This window comes from Elaeis guineensis, chromosome 9, assembly GCF_000442705.2.
Source record: "Elaeis guineensis isolate ETL-2024a chromosome 9, EG11, whole genome shotgun sequence".
Taxonomy (NCBI): Eukaryota; Viridiplantae; Streptophyta; class Magnoliopsida; order Arecales; family Arecaceae; genus Elaeis; species Elaeis guineensis.
In genome coordinates, this window is record NC_026001.2 from 19,021,214 (window position 1) to 19,035,969 (window position 14,756).

The 14,756-nt window shown below is 35.9% G+C and overlaps 1 protein-coding gene across 1 annotated transcript; it reads right to left on the reverse strand.

Annotated features, from left to right (window-relative positions):
• Window positions 1–727: 727 nt before the first annotated feature.
• On the reverse strand, window positions 728–13,368 carry LOC105051366 (uncharacterized). The gene is given in 17 exon segments (XM_010931759.3): window positions 728–1,245; window positions 1,588–1,714; window positions 1,811–1,941; window positions 6,002–6,043; window positions 6,123–6,164; window positions 6,492–6,584; window positions 6,673–6,768; window positions 6,868–6,972; window positions 8,638–8,663; window positions 8,666–8,807; window positions 8,898–8,973; window positions 9,106–9,185; window positions 9,429–9,524; window positions 9,606–9,972; window positions 10,117–10,248; window positions 12,921–12,996; window positions 13,103–13,368. Coding segments are annotated over 17 exon segments (2,043 nt in total). The 5' UTR covers window positions 13,362–13,368; the 3' UTR covers window positions 728–1,092.
• Between the last annotated feature and the right edge of the window lie 1,388 nt (window positions 13,369–14,756).

The window sequence follows — 14,756 nt, forward strand, 5'->3', positions numbered from 1 at the left end:
TATGCATCATTTCTAAACAACTTGAACTTGGACAGAGGGTGATTCAAGCATAGTTAATCAGACATGCCCATCAAAAGATGAACAGCACTACGGGTTGGATGACTTTTTATATAGTGAAATACACTATAAGATCCTATAAATTGATGCAGTGGTTCTGTCGATGCTATTCCATGCTATTCTTTTTTCTAATCATTTTGGCTATATTCATACTAAACTTGTATGACCCCTCCGCCTGCAGGAAAAAAAAAAAAAAGAGGAGGATGGTTATGGTGCAACATGGCAACTAGAAAAGATACTCATGATATTTCTACTACTTGAGGATTTCTTAGTTCTTTGTTGCGGCTGTTTGAGCTGCTGGCAAAGTTATATTGTTGGGGCAGCAGTTTAATTGTTTTGGAGATACGAAAGAAAGCTTGTCGATGTTATTTGTACGGGTGCTGCTCGAATAAGGAGACCTTGGTTTCTCATTCTCTACCGAAAAAAAGAAGAAGAAAATTCTACAAATAAACCAAAAAAAAAAAAAAAAAAGGTCCTTCACAGCTTAGTTCGATGATGACTTTAATTCGCTATTGCTGGAATCAAATGCTGTTTCATCAAAAGAACAGAGAGAGAGGAACCTGAATCCGATGGTTGCCTCACACCAGAACTTACATTATATTAGAATAATGTACAGCTCCTATTGTCCTAAGTTTGAGAATATAAGTGTAATTTAAGTCAGACGGTCATCATTTTCTTGCTTAAGAGCTAGGCCCCAAAAATATGATACATGGGGATAGGGAAAGGAATATACCAAAGCGCAAGAAAAATGACATTTATCTTTGTAAGTTACAAATTCTTTGTACAAGTTGCTGTCATGATGAAACCCCTAATGCTTAGTAGTAAGTAGCTGACCTGTTAAAGGGAATATTACCCCCTAACAAAGATTTCAAGCTACCCTGGTGACAGTAACTGATACTAAACCTACAATCATCCAAAACAAAATTCATGATTCAGCTATACTCCAGTTGATAATATGCCAAGGCAAATAATAGCATGGACCTCTAACAACTCTTGACAAACTGCGGCGCTTCTCTGATGCCTCAACATTTAAAATTAGATACGCATTATAGATGCATTTGTCTTGTCAGGATCACCATGGTAGTAAATCTCCACAAAAGTACCCCCTCCAATGCCCTTGGCTAATCTCCCAGGGTTCACACACATGCACCTAATTGCTTCTCTGTCGTCTCCTCCAAGGGACAATACCTGCATTGTCAAATGGATCGTTTCACATCACTAAAAAGAATTTATGTCACGTGATATCTATTTTAATATATCAGTGTGTCTCTTATGTATTCTTTATAGGGATGCAGCAACTAAGTTGACGGAACCATGACTGATGCATGGTAGGAGATTGCTCCGCTCTTCTTTATCAAAAAGAATGCATAGATTTTTAGGAGATAGATGGACACCAGAAAAATAATGATGTACTGCAGGAAAAAAAAAAAAATCCATTTTGATGGGCTGTGAATAGATATGAATACTTCTTACATGCAAGCAGCAGACAAACTAATCGTTATTACCTTACATTAAAATAACTGTTATTACCTTCACAAAGGGAGCAAGATCCGAGGGGAGTAGTAGGACATCTGGAATAGAAGGAATCTCCAAGGCTTCTGGTGCAAGTGAAAGATCCAAAGGAACTCCTACTGAGGGTGGATACAGAGGATAGTAGCTGTTTGGAAAGAAGTATAACTCTCAGGGTTCCTTGCTACAAATTAATTTGACTGCTACAGTATTAATGCCAACTGATACAAGCCATCGAAAATACCTGCGCTGTCTTAATAGGTGAGTCGCAAGTCGCGCCATACGATCTACAGACTGCATATCAGCTGAAGTCCGTGAAATCTCTTCACTGCTCAGCTGCTTCAAGATATCCAAAGTACAGCAGCTAACAATAATCTGATACATAAAAGAGATCAAGTCAACTGCACACAACAAGGTGGATGTATAAATAAAGTCCAGGTACCATAATGATGAATGCCAACTGACCACAAGCCATAGTACAAGAAACAGATCAGTATTCCTGCCCCAACTGCATCATACCATCAATGGCTGTTAAGTAATAATTTTTCCTAAGTGAACAAACTTATGTCTAGAAAAGGTCAAGTTTTGTACATAATCTGAAAAGGATAATTAAAAACAAAGTGACCCAGGATATTCGACAAAATAGACTAAGGTGAAATCAAGGGAGGTACAAAGTGGTATCCCTAATATTTGGAAGTTACAGAAGATGTGATAAGTTTTGTATCAGTATATATCATTCTAAACTAGAACTGTATTGAATTCTAGGAAATTTAGGAGAAAAGTTTTGTTTAATTATCAAATTGCAGAAAAGGACCACTTTCTTTTGCAAAGGAGTCCATTTTGAACTTTACTGGACCATTCTATCCTTGGCCTCTTAACAACTCAAAAAACATTTTTAAGTGTGTCAACATAAAATTATGTTTTCATCCATTACTAGTGGGTGTGCATGGCTTAGGTAATGTGCATTTCAATAAGAGCAGGGGCACAATGGTTTAGCAAAGTCCAAAGCGGGCTGTTTCTGTGAAAAAATAAGGTGGAATTTTTTTTCTGCAAATCCCCTTAAATTCTGTTGATTGACGGTTTATCTGTATATAAAAGATCTTTGATAAATTCTATGTAGGCAAAGAAAACTCACTGTCATATGAATTGTTGCTATCCATACCTAGCCATGGCTCAAGAGTAGAAAAATACTAATGTAAGTGAAAAACAAACAGAACTTTGAGAGAATAGAAAAAAGAAATGGAAGAAAAGAGTGAAAGGTGGGAAAAAGATATGTGGGAATTTCCACTCTAAGACACTGAGCCTTATATACAAGTTAAAACTTAGTAGCAAACTCTCGCCACTCAACCCTAATTCAAAGACCTGTATAAAGCTATCTATGGAAAACATTTAGAACAACAATAAAATCTACAGACAATCCTAAACCAAAATCATCGGGGCTCATCAAAGCCCTTATTCCTAAGCTTTAGGGACTGGCTTCCGCACAAACCGAACAAAAGCCAGACTCAAAACAACTTAGAGCTTAAATTCCACTGGGAACAGTCATGTGGAACAGTCATGAGCCTATTCCAACTAGCATAGAAACTCCTAGGAATGGTACTGGTAGTAGTAAAGGCAAAAGAACTGATCTTCTGACAAATCCAATAGCTTCTTCATCTAAAGGCTAGGACACAACCCAACTCTAATTTGTGCAATTCATGTCATGAGAAAGCTTGCTTAATGAGCTATCCTCTATATCATTTATGAAATATTTCCCTTGATGAAAGAGCCTTCCCTATTACAACATAAGATGCATCCTGCCTTAGGATCAAGATGAAAATGCTTTGACCAAAACCTTGATCCATGCTTTTTTACATGAAATACAACCTTCTTAACAGAAAATAAAAACCCTTAAATCCATAAAAAGAAAGTTGAGAGGCAATAGTCTCTACTTGGATGCTTCTTCATGCTTATAAATTTTAATATTAGATGGATAATCTCTAGCATGATGCTTCTCACTGCTGCTAATATTTGATATGGACAGATGATATCTAATTCAGTCCTCATCATATTGTTAACTTTTAAATTTCTGATTCATAATGATTCACATCTCAAATCCAAATTTAGCACAAACTATTTGCCTAAGGTGATGATGGGCTTCAAAAAATGGAAGAAGCACCACAACCAACAATAATCATATGAATGACAATTAAGAAAGTTATGCCACTAAATGAGCATCTGCTACAAGAGCATAAGTAGACTTAACTCTTAGTAAATAAAGCATTCAGGTTGGCATGACAAAAATGTTACAAGAAATAGCCCCTGCAAATGGTCAAATAAAGGCTCCAATAGGCTTCCTCTTAGAGCAGCTCAAAATCACTTTAATTAAGTATGAAGCCAAGTAAAGGTCTTTGTATGGTCAACGAATACTGAGAAACAAGAAATTAATAAGCTTTGCACCAAGATTCGCCATCTCGGTACCGAAATTCATATACCAGTATCATCCTATTACAGTGTTAGTATGTGGTTCGGTATGCTACAATATAGCTTATCGAATGTCAGTACAGTGTGAACAGCGTACCGATATGAGACCAGTATGATATGCTATGCCCCATAACGGGCAGTACAGGGTGGTACGGTAGACCATGCTTTGCATTCTTTCTCCAGAATTAAGAAAAAAAGAAATAATTCTTAGCGATCTGCCACCAGCCATCCAAAACTCTTACTGATAAAATCCAATAATGGGGAAGTTTTGGCTGGAAAGGGAATAAGGTGATATCTTTATGCCTGCTAAAGAAATAAGCTTGAGATTGTTGGAAAGACAATTTTATGCAGGTACTCAGAAGGGAGAAGCAACAACCTTAAGAAAGAGGAAGGTGCAAGAACAACATAAAACAGAGAAAATTTGAATGGGCATTCTATAAGGTTAAATCTTAGCATTTTGAAGATCCCATAAGTATCAGTTGATTTATAGAGCACCATCTTAGAGAAGTGACTTACAAAGTTAGATGACATGCAGGGATCATAGCAACCATAACCCATATAAAAGATGCACCTATGATGTTTGTCCCGATTTAACAAACTTGCGACTTCATTTTTTGACCAATTGGTTAAAGAGATTCATAAGGATTAAAATTTCAACGGTAACTGGAATCAAATCTTCATAGACTGTTCTTAAACCTAAAAACTTCAATTTGCTTTGTTATTTTGCTAAAATTAATTGGAACCATCAAAAGTATAATTAGTTTGAATTTTTTCTTCATTTTATGCCTCATATTGGCAACAAAGGCATAGATATTTTATGGTGAAATCTATGTTTTGTACCTTCTGTAACTTAAAGCATCTTAGAGAAATGAGAGTTAGATTACTGGAAGTACGATATAATATCTTCTAATGGAAGCACAATCTTCAAGCAAGGTTAGCTTTAACCCTTTTATCAAAACAGTTGAACTTAAGTAACAGCATCTTTATCTAATCTCCTGGTTTCTATAAAAATGTAGCACACTAATTTCCTAAGGTTTTTTTATTTGGGCAGGAGCAGAAGACTGCCAGTAAAATTATCCAAAAATCACAATAAGCATGTTGCATCTGGTTGCAAAATAAGTTAACCCAGAGTAAATATGTGAACTTACTCTTGACCTCTTTACCCAGCATAAATTACTCCATCATGGGCCATTGCTTTATTCCAGGTTTAGTGGAAAAAGTAGCTTTTGCTTTTGCAATACCAAGCTTACTTGGACTAAATAGATCTTTTAGCATTTGTAAGTTAAAATGGAATAAATGGAGTAAATGGGTGCTCATTCCACTTAAACCCATCCATGCAGCAAAGTTCCTAGTATAAATGTAATCAATGGACAGTCACAAGGAACTTGAAACATTCAACCTCTTGATCTGAATAAAGCTCATTGAAGATGCTTCCAGCACCAAGCAAAAAAAATATTACGCAGCACATTCTCATGTTAGAGGTATCCTCTACTTTATAACATAGTATTCTAGTGAGACTAGGAGGGCACAAGTAAATGCAGCAAAGTCCCTACTCCCTAGCATAAATGTAAGCAATGGGCAGTCTCACATGGAACCTGAAACAGTCAACCTCTTGATCTGCATAAAGTTCATTCAAATGCTTCCAGCACCAAACAAAAGAAATATCAGGCAGCATATTCTCATGATAGAAGTATCCTCCACTATATAACTTAGTACTCTAGGGACATTGGTAGAACATGCATCATTTTGGTAATACAAAATTTTCATTTCAAGGAAATATGATAATCCAATAGATTTTCTCTTGCTACCCGAAAGAGCAGCATTTAGTGCAAGTTTATGACTGTAAAGGAACTAGCTGTGTTTTGCATACTGTAAGGAAATATGCAGTATGTCAGTTAAATAACAAGTTTACGCTTACTGTAATTAGTCATCTATATAAGATCAAAGATTTTTTTTTTAAAAAAAAATGTACCTCATTTGAACTGAAAAGACATGGATTTGCAACACAGGTGATCTGCATGAAAAAAACATTTGTCTAAGATACAATAAGATAGAGCTTCTAGATAAAAAATTCCCATATACACTGGAAATACCTGATGTGTGATATATTCAGGCAGATGAATATCAAATGCAGGCTGCAGGAATCATATGAACAATAGGAACATTAATACCAATAAGAGATGACATAACCGATATGTGCAGAAAAAGGAGCTTCTTCACTATTTGGTGTCCTACGAATCCTTGTTTTCTACAGAACATTACTGAAAAACATATTTTATGTGCATAAGAAGTGGTGTAAATCCTTCAAGAAGTAGTTGCATCATAGTCATTGCATGTCCAAGACTGCATGGTTAATGATAGAAGATATTTAAAGATATACAAACTATATCAATACAATCTAAATGCCAAATAACCCATAATGAAATGAGGAGATAAGACAATAAAGACAAAAAGATAAGAACCTGAGGAAAAACAAAGTCATGGTGAGCATCGCGTACAGATGGTACAAGGATCACACGGGCAGCAGAACCCATATACTCGGTGTAATCTTGCAACTGCATAACAAGATATCAAGAAAGCCATAATTACTTGACCATATATTATCTAAAAGATTGGTGTAAACTATGTTGGTGGGATGCCAACCTTTCTAAGAATTTCAACATGGAAAATGTCATCAAAGCTTCTCTCAACAGTTCCCTTTTTGATCTCTGGATGCTCAGAATCAATAAATGGACCCATCTGTCAAAACAATTAGTAAAAGTTTTGAGATTCTTTAAATTAAAGACCGGAGGATTTTTCAAATATTAGGACATGAAAAACAATCAAATGGAGCCTCACCAAGATAAGCAGTTGTGGCTGTCTTCTACTAGCATATGCAAGCAGTTCTGTTAAAGGCTCGAAGAGTAGATTATCAGTTGTTGTGAAAGGGCCTCCTGCGATAACCTATTAAAGAGTCATAGTAATGCATCAGATATCTTGATGAAGCAAGTTAGGTAGAATTCATCAATAGCTTATTGCTTAATATTATGTCATGGCTTGTACATTAGTGACTTAGTTTGTTGTGTGAATGCATTCTCTATGAATCTATGCTTGGATTGTAAATTACACTATAAGCATTGAATCTAAACAAGCACCCCTTTTTGTGCTGTCTTACATGATTGTTGAGTGATTCAAACAATATATATTTAGCTGTCTCATTATGAGAATTGTATTTGTTCCATAATACTAATTTCTCAATAATCAGTATCTCTTCATAAACACTTTCTGGAAGTTTTAAAGACCCTAGGATGAAGTTTCATCAAGAATGAAGTCACCAGAAGAGAGTAAGTTAATGAGCTTGTTCAAGATTTACATGGCATTTCTGAACAAACTAGTCCAGTATGTGATTAACTCCACTTCTCATGCTGCACAGGTCGCAATCCAGTTTGAAGAAGCTAGGAAGGTTGTCAAAACCTTTAGGCCTAGATTTGGTGGACAAATCTCACTGGAAGAGAGATCCACATCAAATGGTGCCAGTGAAGTTTCTAATAGTAGGGACCTACAGTATTGAAGAAGCACATGGTACCTAACCACAGTCACAAAGAAGAAACATGGCTCAACAAATACCAGACATGGTTAACCATTGGTGGACATCTAGAAGATTAATGCCAGCAAGCTGGAGGCAACCATCAGAAGGAAGCCCCAACAAAAGGTGTCACATAATGTTTTTAACATGTTGAAATGATTCAATAACCGGATCAATATTGGATGCTAACCACCTATAGTGACGATCAAAGCAACAACAGTCGTAAGAGGCAATAACAACTGATACTACAATACTTGGAGAGAATTTGATAAAGAAACATAAAACATGCAAATTGCATTCCACTTTGAAACAAGATTCATGCGCATCAAGAATTGGATGCTCTAACCAGTGCCAACCATGAATAAAGTGAAATCACTAGTCAGAGGTAATGATAGCTCTAACTTAGAGACAATATCTAAGAAGCAACAGAAAACATGCAATTTGTATTCCATTTTAATAAAATACATATAAACGGTCTTAACATCAAGGTGGTGAGCATGCTATGACCACCAAATATACAAACCATTTCTATATCTATAAGAAATGCATGGCATAAACCTGCATATCCAGCTTCATCCATGTGCTTTTGATTTGAAGTGACATTTTAGAAAAGTGTAAATCATTATCTGATATCAATATATAGCACAACAAAACTATTGTATGGTCGGTTCATATCATACAAAAGCCTGCACCATTATGTTCATGGAGTCTGAGGTTCATTTCTATTCATGCACATCCATCTTACCAATAACAAGTGGCTCCTCATATACACATGTATTCAAGTTTATGCCATAATGGGAATCGAAATAACTCAAACTTGCCGCTAGATGATTGAAATAAAAATAAAGTGACAAATAGCTGAGGAAAAAGAAAACCAAGATTCACATATAGTAAATTGATCAAACCAAAACAAGAAAGTCATATAAGATTAAAAACTAATAGTCATACCAGCCCAACATGGAGAAGTTTGATGATTGTATGTGACAAAAAGGTTTCTAAATGAATGTGCTGACCGTAGACCATCCACCATGAGGCATACTCACCAACGATAGCACTCTTGATTTATCGATGGAGAACTTGGTTGATTTTCCTTGTCCATTGCTAGCTTCTTAGCAGGAGGTAGATCAGCATCGAGGGAGTTTGGCAAAGAATCAACAACTTTTGATGCAATCAGACAGTGTCCGCTAGGATTATGACCCTCAATACCAATCACCTGATACAAGTAGTCCCAAGCTAAAATTACAAAAAAAATGTCAAGTAATCAGCACTAAAGCATGTAAAACCGTCTAAAGCAGAGGTTTACCTGACCAGGGAATAAGGAAAATTGGGTCAAGTTCTGGAGATCAAGCCGCACATGCTGCCCACCAGACTGCTCAACACTGCCACAAGTTTTTTCCATGATTAGCTACGACTGAAATTCCAATGCTTATCAAAGGGCAGACACTTTTAAAAACTCATCATGAATTCAAACTACAGCTAGGTAGGCTCCTATGGAGAAAAGGTACTTGTACCTGCATTGCAGCAAGATAGATTTCTCATTTAGATGACCTTCTCCATCACAACAAACCATACCAACTGCAAATACATTTTTCTGAAAGAGAGAATGATTTTAGTCATGATTTCTTTTTGGAAATTAAAATCACAAAACTAAAAATTGTTCGGGAAAGCAAGTTCTTATCATAGAACCAACATGGCACTCCTTGAAACCTAAAAAATATGCAAGGCTAAACTATCTAGGCAAAACAGGTACATGCCACAGACTTCAATTATGATGAAAGACCCACAGGACTGACATGTATAAGTAAAATACTCAAACTGTATAAGAAACAATCACCTGTGAAGCCAATGTGGCATCAGTGGGTTCTCCATAAAGCCCAGATGCAGCATATGTGTTTGTATGCTTTCTAATCCGGTTTTCCAGGGAATTAAACTAAGACATCAGAAAGATAATTTAGACAAATTAACAGAGATAAAGGAGCATGAAATGGTATGTCAGGAAGTAGCCACACACCCGATCTTCTGTCCTGTCATACATGAATCTGCAGCCTGATTCTGGCTGTGAACGAAGAACTTGCAAAGAGCATCTTTCACTAGGCTGCACTCTTCTAATAACATCATCTTCCATGTTCTCAACCTCATTTTGTCTTAAGCCATTGTCTGTATTCTGAGCATTGTAAACAAACTGTGATATAAATTTGTTCATCCGTTGCCCAAAAGGAGTTATTCGATTGCTAATGACTTTTGATTCTTTTGAAGATGAGGGCCTTCCATTTGTTCCAGGTGTTGAGGTATAATTGTCCACATATTGTTTTTCATACTGACTGCTCGGCGTATTGAGGAAGCTCTCTTTGGCATCATCATGTTCATCACTTAAAAGCCTGCAAAAATTTATCCTTCCAGAATTTATTGGCACCACAAACAGTACTATGCTAATATGAGAAGGAATTAATCACAGCTTACAGATAAAGAAGAAGAAAAAGGAAACAATATAATATACAATGCAGTTATATCTAGACACTCACATATCAACATCATTACTAGAGTAAATATGCAAGTAAGGCTCCTCTTTTGCAATCCTCTCCTTCACTTCATTCTGAAGATGTGATAAGAAACCATCCATGTGAGCATTTTCTACCTTCAATCCATTTAGCTGCCTGAATACAACGTACACATATCAAGATACCAACCATACTCTAAATGAAGATAGAGGATCTAAAGAGGAATTAAAAACAGAATCCTTAAAAATTTAATGTGTTATTCATGGTAACTTAAACAGATAGAGATCCAATCCATATCCATTAAAGAAAATATGTGTCAGTCTAGCAGGAGATACTTGAATCCATGGTTTAAGTTGAACAACTCTACAATTGGAAGGAAATAAAGGTAGTTCCAAGGAATTATAAGTAACTCTTGTTTTTTCAAAATGCATATTCGCTTCTTAAAGAGTCATGCTATATTTTTCTCAGCATTCAGATGATCTTTAAATAAATTCTGACTGGGCCATATATCAACAGACTAGTCCTTTTTTCTTTGTGTGTGTATTCGAAAACCCTCAATTAACTGAGAATTCAGTACAAAAAAGTGATGCAAGTTATGGGACAAAAGATATGTTCAAATTAACATGCATCCCAAGCAGAAGCTACATGCACAGGAACCGCCAGAGGAGAGGTAACTGGAAGCCTGGATAAGGCTTAAGTGCACAGATGTGGCATCATCTTTATGGACAGAATGAAACTCAGAGTATAAATAATCATTATGGTACATAAGCAAAGCGATGTCATGGAACATGCATAAGGACTGCAGAGAGTAAAAGCAAATGGAATCTAGACAGCTGTGGATTACACAGGTGTAGCACCAACTACATAGTCAACAAAGACTCATCAGTAGAAGCAATAGTTAATTAGTTATGCCAATGGGCATGCCAGCCATGCCAATAACAAAATGCAGGATATCACAGCACACATGCATGCCCAGAGCTGGCACCCTCTGAGCATGGCACAACAGTCTGATCAGCCGGTGTGGTATGGTGAGTGCTTGAATCCAGAGTAGAAGTTAATTTGCCATGGTGGATCTGGTGAAGCTATCTTGTATGTCAAAAGCTTGTAATCACAAAATTTCAAATAAAGATGATCAAAGAAAGACTAAAAGGATATTATAACTGACGACACTTTTTTGTCATATTCTAATGGTAATCATGGATCACTTCATCTTGGTCTCCATAAGTTTATTTACAACACATGACATGGGAAAGTGGAACAAAACAAAGATATACACTGAAAAATAATTATAATACAATACTGACTAATAACCTAGGTGCTCAAATATGGGAAATAGTGGTTAGGATTAGCCCAAGTATCAGATAGGCAAGAAGGGATCAATTCATACCTAATAAGAAGAAAACAGATAAAACAAGGGGGCAACTTATCTTTGAAAATAAGACTCAGAAAGGGATGGGAAGTTTCTAGTAGTTGGAGGAGATTAAGGTTCTCAAAACATAGTGGTAATGTGTAGTTGACATTTTTGTTTTCTACAGAAGAGAGAGATTTTTAACAGCAAAAAAAAAAAAAAAGAAGAAGAAGATCTCTTTTGGATGGAGAAAAAATTTACGAAATTCATTCCGAGACTGTTTTTCTACTTTCTGAAGAAAGTTATCCACACCAAAAAGCAAAGAAGCACTGGCATCATTCAATTTGTGCCTGAGAATTAAGTATGCTCTGCGGTAGCAGTTTCTCTGTGTTCCTAGAAAATTCATCTGGATGGCATAGACGTCAGACAACTAAAATAGAAGTCCAATTGTTTTAAATTGTCTACTTGAACACAGGTAGCCTATTGTACAATATGAGCATAGGTGAATCGCCTACAGAGGTGCAGAGAAATGGGTCTCAATTTACAGCCCCTCTGCCATCAGTGGTCACACTACACAAATAAATAATATCCATTGATACAGTTCTCTTAAAAAAACCAAAGCTTATGTGCTGCAAACTGAGGAAGCTCTTAAGTCATGATATGCCAGAAATTAGTAAGTTATGATTGTTGAAGTCCTACCGTTCATAATATAGTTTAAGAGAAGGAAAGTTGTCCATTTACATAACTATGCTCGAAGCACAAGTTCAGTTCACAAAAGCAAAATTATGTGCCTCAATATGTGTAATAATCCTCTAATCACATATATTCTCCAAGAATAAGCATGCAGAACGTATGATAAGACTGTGTTATGTTTGTAAGTAGGTGAGCAAGCACAAAAAGGGCAGTATATCAGATAATGAAGTAAGAAGAGAAAAAGTTGGACTACTTAAAATTGTCAACTTGCAAAATCTCCTTTTGATCAATTGCATTTGGCATGCATGTTTATTCGTTTATTCACTCCGATTTTCAGCATATTTCCAATCAAGATTCCAACTTGCGCTAGAAATTCAGACTTTCTTCCAGATTGAAATTTTGTTTACTAGCAACTAGAAGCCCTTGAATGAAAACCCTTCATCCACATCTGCACTTTCTTGTTCATTTAAAAAACTGAAAAAAGATCCAGCTAAATACATGACTTAATGATTAGAGAGGGAGAGAGACAGACAGACAGACAGACAGAGAAAAATCTACAAATAGTTCAGCAAATCTCCAATAAAGGTTCCAACTTGCGCTAGAAATCAGACTTTCTTCCAGATTGGAGCTCGATTTACTACGCAACTAAGAACCCTAAAATTAAAACCCTTCATCCACATATCTTGTTCATTTAGAAACAAGAAAAAAATCTAGCTGAATTACCTGTCTTGACTTCATGATGGTAGAGAGAGTGTGTGTGCAAATTTACCGATAGGTTTATGCTTACCTGTTCAGATAGTATATTTCCCAGTTGGAAACCAGATCCGCCGGGCTGAGCTTGTAATTGATGCAGTACGTTAGACCTAATTGAGAGAAGAAATGAAACCAGCGACATTATTCTTCCAAATAGAGAAGAGAAAGAGAGTTTGGGAGACGAAGGGAGGGGCAAGAGAGTGAGAGAGATGGTACATTTGGAGAGGATCTGGTCGTCCTGATCCAGAGAGAAGCCGCTCTTCTCGAATTCGGCCTTGATCTCCTCTTCCATTGCGGCGATTAGGATTCCGAGATCGGGAGTTCCAGAGAGAAAAACAGGGAGAAGGGTGAGAGGAGGCGGGAAAGAAAGAAATGGCGGGAAAAACGAAAAGGGTACCCAGAGTGTCGGCTTGGTGTCCGAGTCGAGAGTTCCGATCCTGCCACGTAAACCAGAGTTTTGATCATAGCCGTCCATCCTACGGATTCCCAACACCCTCGGCTTTGTACCGCTAGGCAACTTTGATTCTGCCACGTAATCAACTTTCCCGTGATAGCCATCCGTTGCCTCACCTACGCTGGAAAGAAAATCCTTGCAACTTGAATACAAGGAAGACTTTGTCACGTTAGGGGAGAAGGGAAGGAAAAAAAAAATCTCCTCCCATCGAAAAATCATATGGGGCGGGCACCATAATAGATCATATTCTTTTATATCATATTTTCTCTATCTTAAAGAGAAAATTCAAAAATCAAATAAGAATAAACTTCTCCTACCATCAATCCTATAAGTTAAAAAAATAAAAAATATATGTACCAAAAAAAATAGGTCTACAAAGAAAGACCATTCATTCCTTTATTCTTCCTCAGGCCTTTCTTCTCCCAAATTCTTTTCTCCTACGGATGTGAAAACATCAATCCCTTTTCATCTATCGATGAAGGCCTTCTTCTTCCTTCCTGAATCCATCATAAAGTCTTCCTCCTAAGTTCTTTCTTCTCTTCTAAGTTCTATGTACAAAGAGAGATCTTTCATGAAGAAATATCATCCATATCCTCTTTTTTCCTCATCAAGCCTCTTCACTCTTTCTCATCAAGTCGTCTCTCTTATCAATGAGGTTTTCCTCTCAGGTTGCTTTCTCCTCTTCAAAATCTCTATTTCTTTTTCAAAATCTTTGCATCTAAGAGTTCGTAAAATCTAAAAAATGATACGAATATAATTTCTTATATTCAGCAAAGTTAGAAAGCTCTCTTTATCATTTTGTTAATTTTTTTTCCTCTTTTTTCAAAAACTATGTCAGAAAAAAAATTAGAAAACTTAAGAAATAAGACTACAAGTTATAGTACAAGTACCATTGAGGATACAAAGCTCCCCACAACAAAAACTATGTTATTAGTGGAATTAATTTATATATTTTATTTCTTGTTTGCAATACTAAATCACATTGTTATCCATATATATGTAGATATTCATATATTATTTAGTGCCAAATATATAAAGCATATTCAAATAACACATTTTTATACCAAGCTAAAATAATATAATAAGAATGATTGCATGCATAATTTTTTTGATATAGATTTTATTATTTATTAATACATGTTCAAAAGTTTATTGATATACGTATCTAGTATCATGAATCTAGATAAGTTATTGATTAAGTTCACTATAATTATCGAGGTATTACCTTTGGATATATTACCATAGTTGTTTTATTTTAGAGAACTTATTATATATTTGAATAATTTGATATTCATAAATATCTATTCAAGATAAAAGTTCATTGTAAAAGATAGTTATTGGTTCATATTTGAACCTAAAAATTGGTATATATCGTGTTTACTTTAGAAGAAAAATATATAAATTTTATAACTCATA